This window comes from Natator depressus, chromosome 2, assembly GCF_965152275.1.
Source record: "Natator depressus isolate rNatDep1 chromosome 2, rNatDep2.hap1, whole genome shotgun sequence".
Lineage (NCBI taxonomy): Eukaryota > Metazoa > Chordata > Testudines > Cheloniidae > Natator > Natator depressus.
The window spans coordinates 47957726-47980895 of record NC_134235.1 but is presented as its reverse complement, the minus strand read 5'-3'; the positions used below and the strand labels follow the sequence as shown (position 1 = coordinate 47980895).

Sequence of the window (23170 nt, the reverse complement as noted above, 5' to 3'; positions counted from 1 at the left end):
CTATTGCTAGGACAAAATGGTGCAGTTCTTGTGCTGAAAGGGAGGGGATAGGATTTGGGGCCCCTGCATAGGTGGTCCACACCCCTTGCATGTCATAGTACTCTGCAAACCAGTGCTCCCTGCACCCCATCACGTTGAGCCTGGGGGCAAGACTGAGCTGGAGAATACAGACGTGGAACTGGATTTATCCACTGTATCTGTCTGTCTGTCCATATATCTACAGTCGATATTTATATAGTTTTGCTGTAGTATCTAGGCAATGGGTCCCCAGGCTATTTTATCCCATTAAATGGTTCCCAAACTTGGTTCGCGGCTAGTGCAGGGTAAGCCCCTGGCAAGCCACGAGACACTTTGTTTACCTGAGCGTCCGCAGGTACTCAGTGGCCGCAGTTCACTGTTCCTGGCCAATGGGAACTGTGGGAAGTGGCACAGGCTGGGCTGGGCAGATTTCTCATAGAATGCAAAACACATGCCTCTGTTCTCTAAAATAGAATTACATTCCTTCATTGGAACAAAACCTTGTTAAACCACTCTTGCTTTTTTGCCAGCTTAAAAGACAGCCTTACATTCTGAACACAGGATACAGTGAGCCATGAGGTCCATGATGCATTTGTTATTATGTTTCAGATTAAAAATCCAGCTGATGAACTTTTCACTGCCTTTTGAAAATATTAACTAAATACTCTGCAGGCAAGCTGTGACCATGATTTCTGTCATCCTTTATACTCTTACTCTGCCTTCCTGATCATGAAGGGTAATTTCCATTGCAGTTCTACAGCACAAGGGGCACACAAGGGCTGCCTATCCGTTGCGCACCACAGAGCTCCTCAGTGCGAGGATGTGTGGAGATGGGGCATAAAGAGGCCAGGCACGCTCAGAGGATCCTCTGCTATAGAGACTGACTGTGTAAGGATCCCCAGAGGCTATTCCAGCCATTAGGCTGCAGTAGTCTCCATGCAGTGGCTCCTGTGACTTTGTAGGGAGATTCCTCCCAACACCCAGCGGTTGGCCCAGCTTGTTGGTCTAGGCCTTACGCCCTGAATTTACCCCTAAGTGGATTCCATGTTGACATTTTAATTTTGCTTTCTTGCAGATGGCAAAGCTCCGTAGCCTTTCCATCAATGCTGAGACAGAACCTGCTCGCCCCATGGTGGATAACTGGCGTCCTCCTCAGCCTGTGAAAGGAAGGGTGGTGAAAGCCTCTTTCCAATAAAATCTGTACTAAAATTGGGTGTCTTCGAGTGAGGAAATTCCTACATCTCAAAGCCTAGTTAGCTTTGTGCTCTCTACTGCTCTTCCTCTGGAGGCAGATCTGTTTCTGATTCTGAAATGCTGAATAATGAAATGTCGTGGATCAATTAATCTAATTTTGAGAGGTCAAAAATTACGTGAGGCAAACTCTAACCTTAACGTGAAAATGTGGAATCTGTGTTTGGATCTCAATAACAACTGTGTTAGCTTTAGCGGTAGTACTTTTATGGATATTTCTAAGGGAGAAAAACGGTATAATTACCAATGGCTAGAAAAGGCATTTTCCCACTATCCTTATGTTCTTTAGTGCTCACCTTTTTCAAGACCATAGAAGTTTCCAACTAAGAAACAATGTCATCTGAATTTAAAATGGGCAATATGGTCAAATTCTATTATCAGTTGTACTAATATAATCCAGTGGGAACTCCTGTGTGTAACTGAGGGCAGAGTTTTGGCCTTTGTATTCATATAGAACTGTTGAGAGTACAAAGACTCACTAAATTCCCATAGATAATTAAAGCAAGTTAAGATTTTAACAAACTGAAAGGTTAACATTGTACAGTTTTATTTTGAAAATTGAAATCCAGGTGTTAGATCAAACTAAGAGTAGAGAATTTGTGGGCCTTCTTGATGGACGAAACTGGATAGATTCTGTAGAAAGCCCTTTAGCATCCTAAGTGTTATTTCACTTCCATTTTTAATACTATAACATTTTACTTATATGTCTCAAGGCCAAATTTTGTCCTCATGCACATATGCATTTGAGCCTGATGTCACTGACATTTGTGTGCAAGTATCTGAGACTAGAACTTAATTGAATATCTAAAAGCAATTGATGGCTATGTTCTCCTCCTTTGCTGTTGGACTCATCTTATGGTAGCAAAAGCAATGAAACAGGACTGCATGACTGCAGTTGAAGTAACAGCACCACTTCTGTCTTAGGACAACCAACACTAATAAATACTCTTAAATAAGAGATCCTGGTTTTGGTTTTATTTCTAATGTTGGGTGACAGGAAAAATAACAGACACAAGTTTAACAGGAAGACTTGGCAATGTCTTCCGTAATACATTTGTTATGGGTTCACGTGAGCCACTGGAGCAACTCACAAGCAAACTCTCTGTAACTTTACATCAGTCAAACTGATATTCAACTCAAGGTGGCCATCTGGGCTTTACATTCCACAAAGTAAACAAAAATAGGCTTTGGCTGAACAAGCTGGCTTTTGGAGTTAAGATAGGAAAGATAATTCCTCCAGCTTCAGACAGAATTGCCTCTTGGATGAAGTAGCCAAGCCAGTTTACAGTGCCATCAGGCCTGATTGGCTTTTGTCTGCTCCCAGTCCTTCCAGCTGATGGAGGATCAGTTCTCACTGATTCCCTCCATGGCTGATGCTGGATGGCCTCCCTCAGAAGTTCCTGGAGATCTAACTTCTCTGCCATTATTTTCCCCAAAAGGATACTTTCTCCTTTGGGCATGGCTTCCAGCAGAGGGTAGCAAAAGCCTGGTACAACCCCTCACAACATTTCTGTATAACTTAGAAATGGATGAAGACTGTAGTACCCAACCCATTTAGCTATTTGCTTGAACTGGAAGATACAGACATGTATCTTTATGACTCCCGATAGCATCTCAAAGATGTGGTACTTCATCAGGGGATCACCAATTGGTACTTGCCCCACACTGATATCATTTGGGGGCCTCTGCTTCCAAGAAAATCCTCATTCCTAATAACATTTACTTCTCGTTTGGACGTGTACTATCCTTGATCCTACCTAACTCATATATTAAGAAGTATTCTGCCTGAACTTTTCTGAACTGATTTGGTTCATTTCTAATAATGTACATGAACTCTAGTTTCCTGCAAGGAAACACATAGTACAGTTGGGTCACTTTGAAATTTCCTCTTATCCATTACTTCACCTCTGTACTTTGCAGCACAATAACCTGAAAGTTTAAGAATGAAATTAGCAGCTACATTGCCCTGAGGACTTAGAATGATATTCAGTAGTCCTGTGAAGTGGAAGTCCTGAGGACATAGAATGATATTCAGTAGTCTGTGAGGTGGAAGTCAAGTCAGATAATAGATTCCAATGAGCCTGAAGAAAAGCTGGTTGGTCTGTGCTAATTACGTCTCTTGGAACCAATAGGACCGGAACTTCCATTATTAGTGCTAATGCAAAATGCCTTTTTCTGACCTCATACCCCATACCTGCAGGGGTAATAGAACAGTGCAGGATATATTTTCACTTTGTTAGCATCTATTTAGATGCACTATTATGCATCTGTGTAGTTGTGCAATTCAATATAACAAGGAAACATTCAACAATGTTAGGGTGGAACAAGCCAGCATGAGCCAAGAAAGTCTCATGGGAATAACATGAATCTGTCTTTATTTAATTCATGATATTGTGAAGAAAGGATCATTTTGGGCAGAGTAGGTCAACTTAGCAGTGACCTTAATGTCAGGGTCCAAAGAAATTTGGGGTACCATTAGCAATTAGCTGAAATTTTCACTCCAGTGCACCATGCACTTTGCTTCTATATTGATTATCTGACCAGAACTGGAGTAGACCATTCTAAGTGAATGACCTTTCTCGTCAGCAGTGAGATTGTGCGAATGTTTATAGAGAAGGGTATGTCATCCCTGGCAGAAGCTTCCTCAAGTGTGATGGCTTTGGCTTCCATTGCAGCTCTGCAGTGGGCATCTATTGTTATATTATGAGCAACATTTAGCTTATGATTCATGGCTATATCATCTCTCAAATGAGCTGTGCAACCCTCCTTCCTTTCTTTCTTGTATCCCGAGCACTGTGACAATTCTAACATTTTGATTCAACTGAATTTGGCTCAGTCATGCATTTTGCTGTGGCCTTCTGAATGCTGTCACATAACTTGTACACAGTGTTCAATGGATCGCTGAATACACAATGTTTATTCATTTGCTGAAAGTAACACTCATGACTTAGTAAGTCTGTACTTCCTGCCTTTACATGCAGTGGCCTTTTGGGGAAGGGGATCAAAATTGAAACTCTTAACCCCTATCCATAAAAAGGGTTAAACCATCACTGTTTAAGGCCAGTGTGTTTTCTGTTGCAAAGGCAGAAATGCCAAATATACATAGCCTTTCAGTGGTCTATACCAGGATGCCATATATCCAGCTATGCTGATCTTCCCTTAAAAGATGGATCTATGGTGCACAGTGCAGTCTCTTGTGTTTTGACACTTTAAACAAATGTAAAGGAAGAGCCTTGCCCTTGTCAAATTCACTTGCATTCCTCTCCATGTGCAGAGGCTTACATGTGAGATAAGGAACCAAGACGCAGCCTGAAATGATGCAGGATTACTTCTTTAAGACAAATAATACTTACTATAACCTCAGTGTCATTTACCAGTAATAAAAGCCAATCAAACACCCAGTTTGTATGTGATGGACTGATCAAAATTTAGTCCAGACTGAAAGAACTGAGTAGAATAGTAATGAATAATAAATTTGCCAAAAAATGCATTTTTCAGAGCACCGAAACAGCTCATGAATTCAGGTAACAAAACTGGAAAAAAGATTTGGAAATGTCTTAACGTTTTGTTTCGTTTCAGTATTCAGTTTTGAACTGACATTTTTCAATGAAAAGTAATTTCAGATGGATATTTCTGAAATGAAATGGTGTTTCAAATTAGCATTCTAAAAGTTTTGTTTGATCTGCATGAAAAAAATTGGGGTTTTGCATTTTGGTAAGAAAAGACTGAGAACATTCAGTTTCAGTTCAAAATGAAGCAATTTTTCCCCCAGAGTGTTCAGTTCAGCCACCAAACCAAAACAATCAATTATTAGCTCAACTCTAGTTTATTTCCCTCCCATACCCGCCATACCCTCAGAGCTGCAGTACTGTGATTAAATACACTAGCATGCAGTTGGCCCTGTAAAAAACCGAAACTTTTATGTGCTGTTTGGTTGAATTTCACCTGCAGTGCCTGTGTTTTTCAGCATTCAGGGAACATAGCAGAGTTGGTCACTAGTTTTGATATTAGCAGTGTCTGATCTTATTGAATTTTGTAGTTCATGGACATGAAAAACTGTATTCAACGAGTAGTTATCAATGGTTTGCTGTCCGACTGGGAGGATGTAACTTGTGGGGTCCTGCCAGAGTGTACTCTGGGTCTGATACTACTCAGTATTTTTATTAATGGCTTGGATGATGGAGTAGAGAGTACACTTATAAAATGTGTGGATGACACCAAGCTGGGAGGGATTTCAAGGACAGAATTAGAATTCAAAATGACCTTGATAAATTGGAAACTTAGTCTGAAAACATGATAAAATTCAATAAAGACAAATTGGAGAATTGGTCTGAATTCAGTAAGATGAAATTCAGTAAAGACAAGTGCAAGGTACCATGTTTGGGAAGGAAAAAGCAAATGCAGAAATTAAAAAACAGGGAACAACTGGCTAGGCATTGGTACTGCAGAAAAGGACCTTGGGGTTATAGCCGTGCATCTGAAGAAGTGGTTTTTTACCCACAAAAACTTCTGCCCAAATAAATCTGTTAGTCTTTAAGGTGCCACCAGACTCCTTGTTGTTTTTGTGGATACAGACTAACATGGCTGACCCTCTGATACTTGGGGTTATAGTGGATCACAAGTTGAAAATGAGTCAAAAATGTGATGCACTTGCAAAAATGACAAATATCATTCTGGAGTTTATTAAGAGGAGTGTTGTATGTAAGACCTGGGCAGTAATTGTCCCAGTATACTTGGCAAAGGTGATGCTTCAGCTGGAGTCCTGTGTTCAGTTTTGGGTAACACACTATAAGAAAGATGTGAATTGTGATAAGGTGTGTACCCCACAGTCTCTGAAAGTGTTAATGTGGTCCTGAGAGTCAATTATGCTACCTGGCTGCACCTGAAGAGTGGGCCAGGTACACTCACACTTCACACCCTTCACGCCCACACCCTGGTGTCCCGCCCCGACACAAAGTGGTGGGACCTCCTGCCACCTTTGGAGGGTGAGCAACCTCGGTGGGCCAGCCTGTATTCCACCTTGGTCCCGAGGCCCGTCGGAGACATCAGTTGGCGGCTCCTTCACGGAGCTGTGAGCACGGGCGTGTTTTTGACATGGTTTACTTCCATCCCGGATACTTGCCCTTTTTGTAATGTGAGGGAAACCCTGGCGCACGTCTATTTAGAGTGTGCCAGATTGCAGCCCCTTTTTCAGCTCCTCACAAATATTCTATTGCGCTTCTGGCTTCATTTTTCCCCCCACCTCTTTATCTATACACTCCCCATCCATGGCCCCACAAAATCGCGGGATCTCCTGGTTAACCTCCTCCTAGCTTTGGCAAAAACAGCCATTTATAAAACCAGAGAGAGGAGGTTGGCCCATGAAACGTCCTGCGATTGTAGGGCCTTTTTCCGATCCTCAGTACATTCACGTATCCGGGCGGAGTTCCTCTGGGCGGCGTCCACCGACTCCCTTGACACCTTTGAGGAGCGGTGGGCGCTGTCCGGGGTTCTCTGCTCGGTGACCCCATCCGGTTCCCTCCATCTAACCCTTTGATTGAGGGGAAGAGTGAGAGACACTAGCCCCAGCCGTTGCCACTGTGGATACCATCGTCACTGTCATCTAGGAGGGCCCTATAATACGTGGGTGTCTACCCCCCCAACCCCAAACTGCCCACCCCGCAGCCGTGCCCATCTTGCCGGGCACTCTCGGGTGGGGGATAATCGGTGACACTGGGTGCGGCACTAGGTAACTCGAGGGGGTGGAAGACCACGAGTGTCGAGGAAGCCCCCCCGCTCTGGGCCCAGGCTAGCCTGAACACTTCTCCCTCCTGAAAGCTGCTGTGTTATACCTTCTGTTTGCATTGTTTTGTTGCATACTATGGTTTATTTCTTTGGTAATTTCTTGTAACTGTCACAATAAAATTCTTTTCTGTTTTACCCAAAAAAAAAAAAAAAAAAGAGTGGGCCAGGCTTAATTAAAGATGAGTCCAAGCTGGGAGAGGAGCTGGGTGATTAATTTAAACTGGAGAAGTTTGGAGCAGAAGGGGACTGCAGAGAAGACAGAAAAGGACTGTATAGTCACTCTCTTGGACTAGAGAGTGAAGAGACTGGGAGGGTCAAGGAGGAAGCTCAGGGGAGAGTAAACCCTGAGATCCTTGTCTGAGTAGACAAGACTGGCAAGCAGATAGGAGAGACACAGAGCATTCACTGGAGTGATGTATAATCTGGGGGTGTGCCCTGGCAAAGACCCTTGGGAGGCATTTAACTGGTGAGTAGAGTAGGAGAAAGTAGAGAGAGATGAAAGGTCAAGACCCAAGGGGGCAGAAGTTTGTACTTGTTGTTTTGGGATTTTGTTGGGGGATTACAGGAGAGGGCCCTGAGAGTACTGGATCTAAAAGAAGGGTGAACCTAGAGAGGTTGTGGGTGGAGAAGGCCTGGGAAAAGCTGGGTAGGAAGAAGTCCTGTGATGTGGCAACAAGAATTCTTGTGGTGTAAACCTCAATTGCTTGTACTGGCAACCCTGGACAGGAACCCATTGGAGTGGGAGGGCCTGGGTTGCCTTAGCAGCCCCTGGTCTGAGGTATAAGGCCCTGAGTAGGGACCAGAATGAGAAAGTCCTGAGAGAAGGGAGTGAGGATCCTGGTGCCCTGACTTAGGGCTGAAGACCTTTTTTGTAATGATTTTGGACTCATTTGTTGGCCTTTGTGACACCAAAAGTGGTGGGATTAAACTGTGACCTGGACGAAGGGCTGAGTTACAAGAAGAGAGACAACCAGGGGGCCAGAGTGGCAGTCAGCAGGATGTGTCATATGGGAAGAGAGCCTGCTATGCCACACCAAGCCACAAGGGAGCACCTTAGAGGTGAGTGCACTTTTTTACATGGACAAATTGGAGAGAGTTCAGAGGAGAAGAACAAAAATGATAAAAGATTTAGAGAACCTATGACCAAAGGTTAAAAAACCAGGGATGTTTAGTCCTGAGGTACGAATACTGAGTGGGGAACCTGATAAAAGTCTTCAAATATGTTAAGGACTGTTATAAAGAGCGTGGTCCCACAAACATAAGACAAGAAGTAATGGTCTTAATGTGCAGTAAGGAGATTTAGGTTAGACATTAAGAAAAAACGTACTAACTATAAGGATAGTTAAGCTCTGGAATAGGTTTCCAAGGGAGGTTGTGGATATTCCTGTCCTCAGAAGTTTTAAGAACAGGTTAGACAAACATCTGTCATAGATGGTCTAGATTTACTTGGTTCTCTCTCAGTGTGGGAGGATGACCTGTCAAGGTCCCTTCCAATCCTACATCTTTGTGATTCTTTGTGCATAAAGACAGGGAGGAAGCTCCCTGCAAATAGGCAGGTGGATGGATAGGAGGGGGTATGAGGGGAGATACTTAGACTCAGGGGAGGATAAGGGTGGGCAGGAGGGTCTGGGGGATTCCTTCTTGCTCCAGGTCCTGTTATCTACTCCTTGGCCTAATTCTGGTCCCTAAGGCAGCTGCTCCACCCCTCTGTGTCCCACTCTCACCTACCCACACACACACACACACATCCAGCATGTGCAGGAGTTAATGTGGGGGATGGAGCCAACACAAATTTTACGTTGTGGAGGTGCTAGCCCTCCCCCCAAAAATTCCCTCTGGTTCTGCTGCCTCTGCTTAGAGGTGCATTTTTATAAACTGGAAGAATAAACAAATCCTCACTACTTTATAGTTCTAGTCTATTAACAAAACTCAATCTTAGCAAGTTTGTGTCAAAAGAAGTTTGACTGGCACTAGTTGCATACATCTTAAGGAAAGGGATAAACTTTGTTTTTCTGAATTGCAAATGATGATGTTAATTTACTCTGAGCACAGCAGATGGCATGAATACACTGTGTCCATTTAATTCAATGGGGTTATTCATGTGTATAAAGTCACTCATGTGCAGGAACATTTGCATAATTAGGGTTCATAACCAGGAATAAGATTGCACTTTTCAATTGGTCATTTCTAAACTTTCATTCTGCTGTTTCATACCACATAGTTAAGATTAGATTTCCTTTTTTCTGGTTTTATCCCTAACACTTTTTAAACTGCACTGGTCTCTTTTTTTTTTTTTTTGGTTATTGTGTTTCTCACATGATGTTGGGTGCATGAACTGATTCTACCACTTCCCTTTAAAAAGGATAAGATTCAGACCTTCTTTTGGATATTTGTGCAGCTATATCTTGTAGCCATTCTAACTTCTGATGTCATTGTAGAGCTCATTTGTAAGGGTTATTGCTTTAAGTGCAGTTGAAAGGCTTTAACTCCTGCCTCTATGTTTAACTCCTGCCTCCTGTCTTTGCCAGCTGCTAGTATCTGAAACATAAATCAAAGGTGGAAACCTGTAGATCCAGAGGACTGACAATTCGTCTCATCACAAGCACATTAGATATGAGAACTGAAATGTGAGCAGGATGGGTTGACTTAAAATCACTGACTTTAAGTGCAATTTTAATCGGCAAGTAGGAAACCATTGATTTAAATATTCTATTTTGTTTTTTTTTTACAGTTTTTAGTTATTTTCTTTAAAAGTGGATTACTGTTGATTACTTTAAAGCATGTTGATTTGTAACCTCTATTTTAAATTTGGTACTTTGTGCTGACCAGGACAATGTGCTATGTAGCAGAGAGACCACATCTATACACATTTATTTAAGCAATTATATACCTTAACATATTTATTCAGATTCTTAATTCATTTTAGTATGTTAGAAAATGGTGAATGAGTCATTTCTTATGATATGATTAATATTTGTTTTATTTGCGTCAAGCTCTGTGGATCGAATTTAGAATTCAATTAAAAATCCATTAACAATATTTTTAATTTTTTAGTTAAATGACCATAAGTATGCTGGTTACAGAAGAAAAATGTTTATAAAACATCTCTTGCAATTAAAAGTAACCAATTTATTAAACAAAAGTATTATCTGGAGTTAGTGAATTTAACTGTTTCTGGTCACCAGGTCCGTCAAGATTTTAGAACTTGTAGATCTCATCCTCTCACATGTAGTTTTATTTTATTCATAGATTGGAAGGTGAAAACACACTTTTCTGCATTTTTCAACTCACTTTTTTTTTAAATTTTGAATTAACTTGTCATTGAACTGAACTAGCTGAATAAATTGAAATGAGAAAAATTCTCTATGCACTTGCAGAAGAGGCTACTGCCGTCAAAAGCTGGCTCTGCACTTCAACAAACTCTGGTTCCCGAGGCTTAGCTAGTGACTTCCACCAGTTCAGTGATTTTTACTTTGTTTAAAGCATCAGAAATATGTAATGCTTAATACAGTTTTTATAATTTTATTTAAACTATTTTAGATTATAATATGTTTAGGCCTTAACAGTTGTCATAATTTCAAAATTAATTTTAAATAGGTTTATTTTTAAAATCAAATGTTTTTAATTTAAATTTAAAAAATCTTATTTTAAAAAAATCAAGTTTTATTCATTCTGGACCTGATGCAGTGTATAAACAGGAATAATTGCTCACCTAATTCTAGGGCCTGACACTGCACTGTTTGCCCAAACTACTCCTCACTACTTTTAATGGGGGTTTGGGGTGATCAGGCAATAGGGGATCTGTCAAGGTTCCTTCCCCACTCTGAACTCTAGGGTACAGATGTGGGGACCTGCATGAAAGACCCCCTAAACTTATTCTTACCAGCTTAGGTTAACAGCTGCCCCCACCAAAGTGTTACACAAAGAACAGGGGAAGTGCCCACTTGGAAACGTCTCTTCCCCCTCCGCCCCCAAATATCCCCCCAAGCACCACATGCACCTCTAAATAGACTATCAAGTATATAAAGACTAACAATATTTTTCACATCTCAAGGATGATTTTAACCAGTTGATTCTGGGAAACTTTCACGGGGGAGTGCATCAGCCACTTTGTTAGAAGCTCCTGAGATGTGTTGGATGTCGAAATCAAAATCATGGAGAGCTAAACTCCACCGAATAAGTTTTTTGTTATTTCCCGTGGTGGTATGAAGCTACCGTAGCGCAGCATGGTCGGTTTGTAGGTGGAAACACCGTCCCCAAACGTATGGGCGTAGCCTTTCCAGAACATAGACAATGGCGTAACATTCTTTTTCACTGACTGACCAGTTGCTTTCCCTCTCAGACAGCTTCTTGCTAAGAAATACTACAGGATGGAATTCTTGATCTGGTCCTTTCTGCATTAAAACTGCTCCCACACCACGCTCGGACACATCTGTGGTTACTAGGAACGGTTTGTCAAAGTCTGGGGCCCTTAGCACAGGGTCAGACATGAGTGTCGCTTTAAGCTGGTGAAAGGCCTTCTGACACTCTTCGGTCCACTGAATGGCATTTGGCTGTTTCTTTTTGATTAGGTCTGTCAGTGGGGTGGCGATTTGGCTGTATTGAGGTACAAATCGCCTGTAATATCCAGCGAAGCCTAAGAAGGATCGGACCTGTTTTTTTGAGTTTAGGACAGGCCACTTTTGGATAGCATCCACTTTGGCCTGTAGGAGGTTGATAGTTCCTTGACCCACCTGGTGTCCAAAGTAAGTCACTCTGTTTAGGCCTATTTGACGCTTCTTAGCCTTAACAGTTAGTCCTGCCTCCCTTATGTGCTGGAAGACTTTTTGTAGATGTTCCAGGTGTTCTGCCTAGGAATCTGAAAATATGGCCACATCATCAAGGTAGGCGACTGCATATTCTCCCAGTCCTGCTAGGAGACCATCTACAAGTCTTTGGAAGGTGGCGGGTGCATTCTGCAGCCCGAAAGGGAGTACATTAAATTCATACAGCCTGACGTGTGGTGAAGGCTGACCTTTTCTTGGCGGATTCATCTAGCGGTACCTGCCAGTACCCCTTGGTTAAGTCCAAGGTAGAGAAAACTGGGCCCGTCCCAGTTTCTCTAATAGTTCACCTGTGCGTGGCATTGGATAGTTGTCTGGGCTAGTCACAGCATTTAGCTTACAGTAGTCCAAGCAAAAACGTATCTCCCCATCTGGGTTGAGAACTAGAACCACTGGAGATGCCCATGCACTGCCAGAAGGGCGGATTACCCCCATCTGTAGCATATCCTGGATCTCCCATTCTATAGCAGTTTTAGCTTGAGGAGACACCCGGTAAGGCTGGGCTTTAATTGGGTGAGCATTACCTGTGTCAATGGAGTGGTATGCCCGTTCAGTCAGTCCTGGGGTGGCTGAGAACGTCGGCGTGTAGCTAGTGCACAGCTCCTTGATCTGCTGTCGCTGCATACGCCCAAGGGTCATGGAGAGGTTCACCTCTTCCACGCCACCAGCACTTTCCCCTTCATAGTAGACACCTTCAGGCCACTCAGCGTCATCTCCTCCCCGGGCTATAAACTGACAACCCTTTAATTCTCTGGAATAAAAGGGCTTTAGAGAATTAATATGGTACACCTTAGGCTTTCGGTTGGAGGTGGGGAATGCTACGAGATAATTAACAGCTCCCAGGCGCTCTTGGACCGTGAATGGCCCTTCCCATGATGCTTCCATTTTATGGCCCTGGAGGGCCTTTAAAACCATGACCTGGTCCCCTACTTTGAAGGAACACTCTCTGGCATGTTTATCATACCAGGCTTTTTGCTCTTTTTGAGCATCCTGTAAGTTTTCTTTAGCAAGGGCTAAAGAGGTTCGGAGGGTGTTTTGTAGGTTGGTTACAAAGTCCAGAATGTTAGTTCCTGGAGAAGTTGTAAACCCCTCCCATTGCTGCTTCACCAACTGTAATGGCCCCTTAACCTCACGGCCATACACAAGTTCAAATGGTGAAAACCCTGAACTGGGATGTGGTACAGCTCTGTAGGCAAAGAGCAACTGCTGCAACACTAGGTCCCAATCATTGGAGTGCTTATTTATGAATTTACTTATCATGGCCCCCAAAGTCCCATTAAATTTCTCCACCAGGCCATTTGTTTGATGGTAAGGGGTGGCAACCAAGTGATTCACCCCATGAGCTTCCCAAAGGTTTTCATAGTTCCTGCCAGGAAATTAGTTCCTGCATCTGTGAGGATGTCGGAGGGCCAACCTACCCTGGCAAAAATGTCTGCTAGTGCCTGGCACACACTCTTAGCTCTGGTGTTGCTTAGAGCTACTGCTTCCGGCCATTGGGTGGCAAAATCCATGAAAGTCAGTATGTACTGCTTTCCTCTGGGTGTCTTTTTTCAGAAAAGGACCCAGAATATCCACAGCTACTCACTGAAATAGAACCTCAATGATGTGGAGTGGCTGGAGAGGGGCTTTGACTTGGTCTTGGGGTTTTCCCACTCTTTGGCATACCTCACAAGCCCGGACTTAGGTAGAAACATCCTTGCCCATTCCCTCCCAGTGGAATGACCTCCCCAAACGGTCTTTGGTCCTGTTCACCCCAGCATAGCCACTAGTATGATCGTGGGCTAAGCTCAAGAGCTTGACCCGGTACTTAGTTGGAACCACCACCTGTCTCTGATGATGCCAGTCTTCCTGGTGTCCTCCAGAAAGAGTTTCCTTGTATAAAAGTTCTCTTTCTACAACAAACCTGGATCGATTAGAAGAGCTGAGAGGTGGTGGGTTGCTCCATGCTGCCATCCAAGCTCTCTGGAGGCTTTCATCTGCTTCCTGTTCAGTCTGGAACTGCTCCCTTTATGCTGGAGACATCAGTTCCTCATTGGATTGTGGACCTAGGCTTGGTCCCTCTGGAAGCGATGTAGGGGATGGAGCTGTTTCCGTTGACTGTGAACTGCTCTCCACTGGTGCACTATGTTGGGGTTCAGGCTTGGTGGAGCCCTCTGGTGTTGGGGTTGCAAGTACTGGATTCAGTGCTGGCAATGGGTCTGGTGCTGGTTCTTCTTCTGGTTCTGGGACTGGCTCTGTCTGGGTCTCTGGGACTGGATCCACTACTGCTATTGCAGATGTTGGCATGGGGTCCAGTTCCATCACCTCTGACCGGGTCCTGGTAGAAGTTTCTGGAACAGAGCTAGGCATGACTGCTTGCTTAGCCTGGCTGTGGGTGACCATTCCCACCCTCTTGGCTAGCTTCACATGCTTGGCTAAGTCTTCCCCCAACAGCATGGGGATGGGATAATCCTCATAGACTGCAAATGTCCACGTTCCTGACCAGCCCTTGTACTGGACAGGCAACTTGGCTGTAGGCAAATCGAAAGAGTTGGACTTGAAGGGTTGAATTGTCACTTGGATCTCTGGATCGATTAAATTGGGGTCCACTAAGGAAGCATGGATAGCAGACACTTGTGCTCCGGTGTCCCTCCATGTGGTGACCTTCTTCCTGCCCACACTCACAGTTCCCCTCCGTTCCGAGGGTATCTGGGAGGCATCTGGGCCTGAGGACCTCTGGTGTGATTCTGATGCAATGAACTGTAATCTGTTGGGGTTCTTGGGGCAGTTGGCCTTTACATGCCCCAGTTCATTACATTTAAAACAACGTCCAGCTGATGGGTCACTGGGGTGAGGTGGGTTGCTGGAGAACGGTGTGGCAGGATGATAAGGGGTCTGGAGTGTTCCTTGGGGTGTAGTTGGGGCCCTGGGCTGCCCCCAGTAGTAGGGTGTGGTCTGAGGTTGTCCCTTCTGGTATCCACTCCAACTGCGACCAGGATTGTTCCCCTCTCCTCCCTCCACCCGTTTTGTTCCGGTTTGCCCCTTCTGATATTCACCCCAACTGCTACTCGTCTTTTTCTTTTCTGCCACCTCCACCCACTTGGCTCCAATCTCCCCTACCTCGATTACAGTTGTGGGCTTCCCATCTAGGATGTATCTTTCTATTGCCTCAGGAACACCCTCTAAGAACTGCTCCATTTGCATTAGGAAGGGGAAATCTTCTGGAGATTTAACATTTGCTCCTGATATCCAGGCATCCCAATGTTTCACAATGTGGTAGGCATGTCAGGTAAATGACATGTCTGGTTTCCACCTTAGGGCTCTGAACTGCCAATGGGAATGCTCGGGTGTTAACTCCATTCTGACTCTCGCCTGTGTTTTAAACAGTTCATACTTGTTCATGTGTTCCTTAGGCATTTCAGCCACCACCTCAGCTAAGGGTCCACTGAGCTGCGGCCTCAGCTCTACCATGTATTGGCCTGTAGAGATGCTGTACCCAAGGCAGGCCCTTTTGAAGTTTTCTAAGAAGGCCTTGGTATCTTCGCCTGCCTTGTAGGTGGGGAACTTCCTGGGATGTGAAGCGGTACCTGGAGAAGGATTGCTATTCTGCTGAGCCTTTGCCTTCTCCAGTGCATGCTTCCTCTCTGCCTCAGCATGCTTCCTCTTTTTCCTTTTCCTCCATTTCCTTTTCCTTTGCCTCCATAGCTCTCCTGTGGGCAGCCTCTTGGGCTGTTTCTGCCTTGGGCTCTCATGTTTGCCTCTGTTTTTACTAACTTTACACCTGAGAGTTAGAAATAAAACAAACAAACAAAACTTGGCTTGTCAAAAAAAAAATAGATTGTGCTGTAACCGGATACCTAGGTTCTCGGATAGTGATTGTCAGCACACCAAAAAATCCTTTAAAAAAAAAAACCTAACACCTTTGTCTCCAGGCAAATAGACAGAAAAACCCTCTAGTTGCTCTTAGCTAAAAAAAAAAAAACACCTCTTCAGTTCTGTGAAGAACTTGTGAATTTCCCTGCAGGAGGTTAACTACCCTGCCTTTAGGTAGAGAAACTCCAGCTCACAGAAGCAAGCTCCCTCTTGTCTCTGCTCTGGCCCCCAGGCAGAGACAAAAAAACCCTCTTACTGCTTTCAGCTTAAAACCTGTTTCCAAGCAGCTCAAAGGGGGGAAAAATATTTCCTTTTAAAATCTTTGCTTCTGGTTCAAAAAAAAAATCTCAATGATTTCAGATTAATCCCACCACTCTGCCATCATGTCAATATTCCTTCCCCACTCTGAACTCTAGGGTACAGATGTGGGGACTTGCATGAAAGACCCCCCTAAGCTTATTCTTAACAGCTTAGGTTAAGAGCTGCCACCACCAAAGTGTTACACAAAGAACAGGGGAAGTGCCCACTTGGAAACATCTCCCCCCCCCCAAAAAAATCCCCCCAAGCACTACACCCCCTTTCCTGGTGAAGGCTTGATAAAAATCCTCACCAATTTCCATAGGTGAACACAGACCCAAACCCTTGGATCTTAAGAACAATGAAAAAAACCAATCAGGTTCTTAAAAAATAATTTTAATTAAAGTAAAAGAATCACCTCTGTAAAATCAGGATGGTAAATACCTTACCTGGTAATCAGATTCAAAACATAGAGAATCCCTCTAGGCAAAACCTTAAGTTACAAAAAGACACAAAAACAGGAATATACATTCCATTCAGCACAACTTATTTTCTCAGCCATTTAAACAAAACAGAATCTAACGCATATCTAACTAGATTGCTTACTAACTCTTTACAGGAGTTCTGACCTGCATTCCTGCTCTGGTCCCGGCAAAAGCATCACACAGACAGAGGGGACCCTTTGTTTCCCCCCACCTCCAGCTTTGAAAGTATCTTGTCTCCTCATTGGTCATTTTGGTCAGGTGCCAGCCAGGATATCTTAGCTTGTTAACCCTTTACAGGTGAAAGGGTTTTTCCTCTGGCCAGGAGGGATTCAAAGATGTTTACCCTTCCCTTTATTTATGACAGGATCTGATTTCCCTTCTGGTTTGAACTGCTACACAATCATTATGTAACCCTTCTGCCCATGAGAGTTGGCAGCAACAAGGGTCAGGTTCAGTATCTAGGGGTTCCATTCCAATAACACAATGCAAAACCAGCTAGAGCCCCCACCCAGTGACCTGGGACAAATATACCACCCCCGCTGGGCGCCTCCAAGAGGCAATACTTCCCCTCTCGCAAGCACAGAGTCTGAGTGTAGCAAAGCCTTTTAATAACAGAGAGAAACAATGTGGCATTATGCTGGGGAAACACCACCAACAGGATTCATAACACAACCCATGAGCAAAAAACCCACCCCAAGCAAATTGGGGCATGCCCTTTCCCTTTGGTTCTTGAGTCCAGCAACCCAAAATCACCCAAAGTCCCAAAAGTCCAATACCCCAAAAGTCTCTGTCCCTGGTCAGTGCAGCCCCAGAGTTCGAAAGTTTATCTGCAGAGTTTTACCTCCCAACCTGGGTGGAGATGGGGAGGGAGGTTAAGGGGCACCTTATGTGGTCCAAAGCCGATTGCCCCACCTCTTCATGGGGCTCTGCTCCACCAGCCATCCCATGAATCATTCTGCTCTGTTAGCCACCCCCATGAGCTGCTCCAGGCATCCCACAGACTGCTCTGCTCCACCAGCCACTCTGCTCTGCCAGCCGTCCCATGAGCCACTCCAGCCATCCCACGAACTGCTCTGCTCCAAGAGCCACTCTGCTCTGCCAGCCATCCTGCAAACTGCTCTGCAATATATCTTCAGGCTCCTCCACTACTTAACACAACACCTAGTGATTTCAGCTCTTAGTAAGTTTAACTCTTTTGTGATTTCAGCTTGTAGTAGGGGAGCCTCACTGCTGGTGCACCATTGGCCCAAAGTGAATTCAGCTTAGCAGTCTTGAACTAGATTCCTAATGGAATCAAAATTAGCTCTGATAGTTTACAGTGGAGAGAGGAGGAAGTACAATTAGCATGTAACAGCCTCACCATGGGACCCATACCACCAAGTATTAATACCTATCCCCAACCTCTCTCCATTCACTGGGTTTTGGAACCCATGACCCTTGCCTAGCAAGTGCTGCTTCGTTGATGGTGAGTCCCTCCATCATAACAAAAGGCCAAGTACAGTTCCACTGTCCTTGATTCACATAGTCAGGATAATAACAGTTTATTCCTGCCCCAATAATAGAGAAACTGGGGCTCTTACAGCAGCCAAAGTGACCATCTAGTGGGGGTGGGTGTGCCTATGCAAATGAGATCAGCCCCTGAAGTTCTTTTCCACAACCCACCATGACTCGCCACCAGATGTCAGGGTAGAGCTCATCCTGACTCTGCTTACAGTTACAAAACTCGTGGAAACAAAGTAGAAACTAGAAGATGTTCCTGTCTCTCCCTGTCTAGCCTAAATGTTAGAGAAACTTAATTGCAAATGACTGAAACGCCCTAGGCTGAATTCTCCAATGGTTTGGGAAAATAACTCCTAATTATGTTCAGCAGAACTTGATTTTTTTATAATTTTGATGGATAATATTTTTAAGCAATGATTTATTTTTATCACTTATGGTGGGGTCAGACAATAATTATTTAATGATAGTCATTGAGATTCAAAAAGTTTTAAAGCTTTATAACCATTAAAACACAAATTGTCAATGTCATATGTCAAAATATACAAAGTAAACATCCTTAATCAAACTCTAAGTTCTCAGGCAAAAAAATAAAAATAAAAAAATGCTGCTTATCTGTACATTTCAATGGTTCTCAATGGAAATAATTCTGTCAGTTTGTGTATATATGGTGAAGTCGATTGTTACTGTTGGGAACTGAAGGAAAAGGTGCTGCACTCAGAAGATTTTCATTGCTGGAGGAGACATTTAATCCTCTCAGGCTCAGTTTTCCAGAGATGCCAACATTTGAAAGCAATTACGGGGGATTTGGAGGGCAGTGATTGTAGAGATATGTTCATGGAAGTCTGTGATTTGGAGATGCTCCCTCAAAAGGGACAGTGCTGTGAGTGTGGGAATTTGCACAGGTGGTGGGTCACATAGGCTGGGGGAGGCTGTGCCTCCCCAAACAGCCAGCTATGGCCCTGCCTTCTGCTTACCCTCACTCCCTTCATGCAGCTCCAGTCCTCCAGGCCCCAGTGATCCAGCTGGGGCTGAGGAGGCTGCATCCATGCGCTGCCCACCTTCCCAGCACTCCTTTCTGGGACTGGGGCCGTATGACACTCGCCCTCCTGGTGCTCCTTTGGGGCTGGGGGCCGAGCCTGGGCCAGGACTGGGCCGGTGGCCACAGTGGGGGGCGCTGGCTCTGGGCTGTGGCAGGGGGTGAAAGGGGCAGGGCCTCGGGCAGAAGAGGCTGGGCTTGGGGCTAGCCTCCTCCAGCTGGCGGGTCACGTGCCACTCATGGGAATTAGGAGACATGACCTGGAGGCGGGGTTTGGCAATACTGCATGGCTGTGTGCAGCAGTTCACTACAGAAGCTCTGCCTTCAGACCCCCTCTTGCAGTTCCAGCTCTGTCCTGGCCCAAGTTGGCTGGGGCTGGCCAGTTTGCTGCAGGGTCTCAGGGAGCCTGATGCTGGGGCTTGCTGCCTGCCTGGCGTTGCAGCCACGCTGCCTGGCTGCCCAGCACACCAGGACTGTGGGCACTGTGGCTGTGCCTCCTGGCCACCTGGCGCACCGTGGCTGGGGGCGCTGTGGCCACCCTGGTGCTGGCAGCCACGGGGGGGGGGGGTGTGCTCTGGGCTCCTGCAGGGGACAGGGGTAGAAAGGGAGTGGAAGGGGAGAAGCCTCAGGCAGAAGGAGAGGGCCAGGGGCTAGCCTCCCCCAAGGGCCAGGTCAACTGCAGCCCTTGGACCCATACTTAAATCTGTCTCCTCAGACATAACCTTTCTCCACCCACATTGTACCCCTGGGAGGTGAAAACTGACTGCCGTGCTGCTCTGCAAATTAGAGAGCTGTGAATCCTAGAGCACCCTGCACATCTTTTCTCTCAGCACAAATATGTTGCTTCTGCAGTGCAAATGTGATCCATCCATCACATGTCATCTTTGTGAGCAAGTTAATTTATTGAAAGCTTTAATTATTTGGGATAAAGATGAAATTGCATAGTGAGTGGATTTCTGCTCCTCCTCATCTATTATTGGGAGTGGACTATATCCACCCTGATCGAAGTGGCCCTGTAAACACTGGTTCTCCACTTGTGAGGTAACTCCCTTCTCTTCATGTGTCAGTATAATGCCTGCATCTGTAATTTTCACTCCATGCACCTGAAGAAGTGGTTTTTTTACCCATGAAAGCTTATGCCCAAATACATGTTTTAGTCTTTAAGGTGCCACCGGACTTGTATTATATCCTGAATTTCAGTTTTCAAAATAGAGTTCTAAATACATTATTCATGCTGCATTTGTATTCATTAGTATCTGTAGTGCTGGATACCCTTAGCTGGAAAAAGTATTACCCAGGTGGATGGAATAGGCTAGTCAACTCAGGGTAAGAACTTCCTTTAGAGCAATGGCACAGAAAAGTTCCTTGAAACCAGTGTTACCCTACAGAGCTAGAAGAGGAATTTGGGGCTATACAAGAATCCTTTTAGATATCCTGGAAGGGGTTCAAGGAAGAAAGTTGTTTCAATCTATTTGCATATTAATTCTAGTTTAAAGACACTCTGCCAGGATAGCTTGGAGTACTCCTGTGTATTATGTTTTAGAGACTTTCTGAATTTTCCTTGAAGTGAGACAAGAAAGCTACCAACCTTGGAAGGTGTTCATCATCACTGCATAGTAGGCTGTTCCTAAGGATTGTACCAACTGAGAAAGTCACTGGGAATTATCATTTTAGGATCACTTGTAAAGGTAATGGTTGCAGAGAGTTGCAGAGGTTTCAGCTACACAGATGTTGGCACAAAGGTGGTATAGTGAAGCGTGGAGTTCTGTCCCTGAGCCTGAAAGAATCTGCATAGTGCAAGAGGGAGCATGCTAGATAAAGAAGTCACTGCAGCACTATACAAACCAGTAGATTTGTTTTCAACCGTTGCATCCCAGACAGGACATTAAGATGACTAACTTCCTTCCTGTTTTGTAAGTGATGCTTCCAAATGCTTTCTGACATGGTCAATTGTGGTATGGAGCAGATGCGGTGCGGGAGAGAAATCTGAAATTCAGATAGCGAGACCAGGTTCAAACTAATATGATTATTAAACTAGAAATGCTGTTTGTTAGGAATTAAGATGTGTTCCTGCCATAGTTGTATAATTGTGGTTTGGGGCTGAGTGTTCACTTACCACCTCATCTCTGCCAACTGCTAGGTAAGGAAGTCATTGCAAAGATTCCTGCAAATGCGGGATTTTTCTACCATAGCAAGCACATCAAATGGTAGAGATCCTTATGGTTCCATGAGTGTGAACTTCGATTTCCAAAATAAACTGCCATCTGTGCTACCACAAAGTGTTGCCTGTTACTCACAGAATTTCCCAGTCAAAGGGTTAGAAGAGGATGTTAGTCTCCTAAACAGACAGCTGTGAAACATTGCCTATTATAAGAAACAAAACAATAATACAGAACTACCTCTGTGCACTAGTCGCATGCTGCTACATTATTGTCTAAGACACTGAGAGCTAGTGCGTGGGTAAGTCTTTGCATATCTGAAATCCCTTATTCCAGAATTTTGCTGTCACCATGGGGAGAGTATTTGTTACATACTCAGTCTATGGATTCTTTGGATTATCAGATATTCCCTGACTTTTTGTGTTTAGGGTGATAATCCCATTTGGAATCTCAAAGTTTACTGGGTTTTCTGCCTCAAAACAAGCATAGAAGAACTTAAATCTGTCCACCCTGAGTGCCACCACCAAAGAGATCTGTAATCATTTTTACTAGTCAAGATATTACTTGAAAATTTTTTAATAAAAGTACTAAATCAGTATGAGGCTTTCCAGAGTTTTACACTCCTGTAGAAAGTCAATAAAATGTCTTTTTTGTTTTGTTTATTCAAGTATTATGCTAGTTCATACTAGCTTTAAGCAATCTCAGTGAATGATCTGTCAGCCATACAGAATCATATTCAGACAGGAAGACAGTGACACTACAGCAATGTGTGAAAATATTTGTATATTATTTGCATGTATTCTTGAAATAACACATACAATAGACAAATATTTGTATATCTGTTGCAATGATAGGATTCAACTCCATTGCCAGTGATACATTGGGAGGTGTTTCATTTTAATATTGGTGAATATTATTTTTCCCATTGTCCCCAAAGGATTTTTGTTTGTATTCAATGTGGGAGTTATAAAGAGGCTTGTGGTCATTCTGAGTTGCATATAACTAGTGAAACATCTATTTTACTGGCACTCAACATTTTTGTGAATCAATTTCATGTTAACTTTCTAAGCACCTACATCAGAGATGACTGACAGCCTTTAATTTGTATTTGAACTTAATCAGATAGAGCTAGTTGGCATAACATAGGGATAAAATAGATTTTCAAACTTGGGGTACCTAAAATAGGCTTGGAAGGATTAGATTTTTATAAGTAAACTTCAATTTTAGTGTACACACCAACAAAAATATTTCCATCAATAATCTAAATTTACAGATAGGCAAAGTAAGAAAAATGCTGCTTGAAAATATTAGAGTCCAAATCCAAGGATTTACACTCTTAAATTAGGCTTGTTACAAATGGGCTAGTGAATGAATAGTAAAAACAGGTATGTCATTTGTTGATTTAAGGATATTTACTTTGTATTTTGACATGTGATGTTGACAATTTGTGTTTTGACCGTTTATAAAGGTTTAACTTTTTTGAATCTCAATATCTACTGTCATTAAGTAATTGTCCACCCTCCCCCACATAACTTCCCATAACTGTGAAAATTTAAATAGCTAAAATCTAAAATAATGCTTAAAACTAAACATTGATACTTGTTGAAATTGTAAAAAAAATTCAAATTCTGCCAAACCAATAAATAAGTGACCTAATATTCAGAGGTGCTGAGCATCTTAATCTCCTATGAGCAGCTTCTAGATACCCTGAGTTATATGCACTTAGAAGCTTTGAAAATTGGATCACTTATTCAGTAACATAAGATAGTAGCCGCCTAAATTAGGCACCCCAATTTGAAAATTTTGGATTAGGCTTTTAAATCCAATTCAACACGGATCTTGGATTCAAAATCAGAGGCGAAAACATCACATTCTGACTGTTGGTTTTTTAAGTGTGAACAAGAAGAATTTCAGAGGCCACAGAATTATCCTTGTGTGTGACTGTATGGTGCCAAATTATAGTAG

The 23170-nt window shown here is 43.6% G+C and overlaps 1 protein-coding gene across 1 annotated transcript in view; it reads left to right on the top strand.

Moving 5' to 3' along the window:
• The window catches only part of LOC141982258 (carbonic anhydrase 3-like), a 29730-nt gene extending 27448 nt beyond the window's left edge, over nucleotides 1-2282 (top strand). The window contains exon 7 of the mRNA XM_074944156.1: nucleotides 1094-2282. Within this exon, the coding sequence (XP_074800257.1) occupies nucleotides 1094-1213 (120 nt within the window). The 3' untranslated portion in view covers nucleotides 1214-2282. The remainder of the gene's footprint in view (nucleotides 1-1093) is intronic.
• Nucleotides 2283-23170: the final 20888 nt, after the last annotated feature.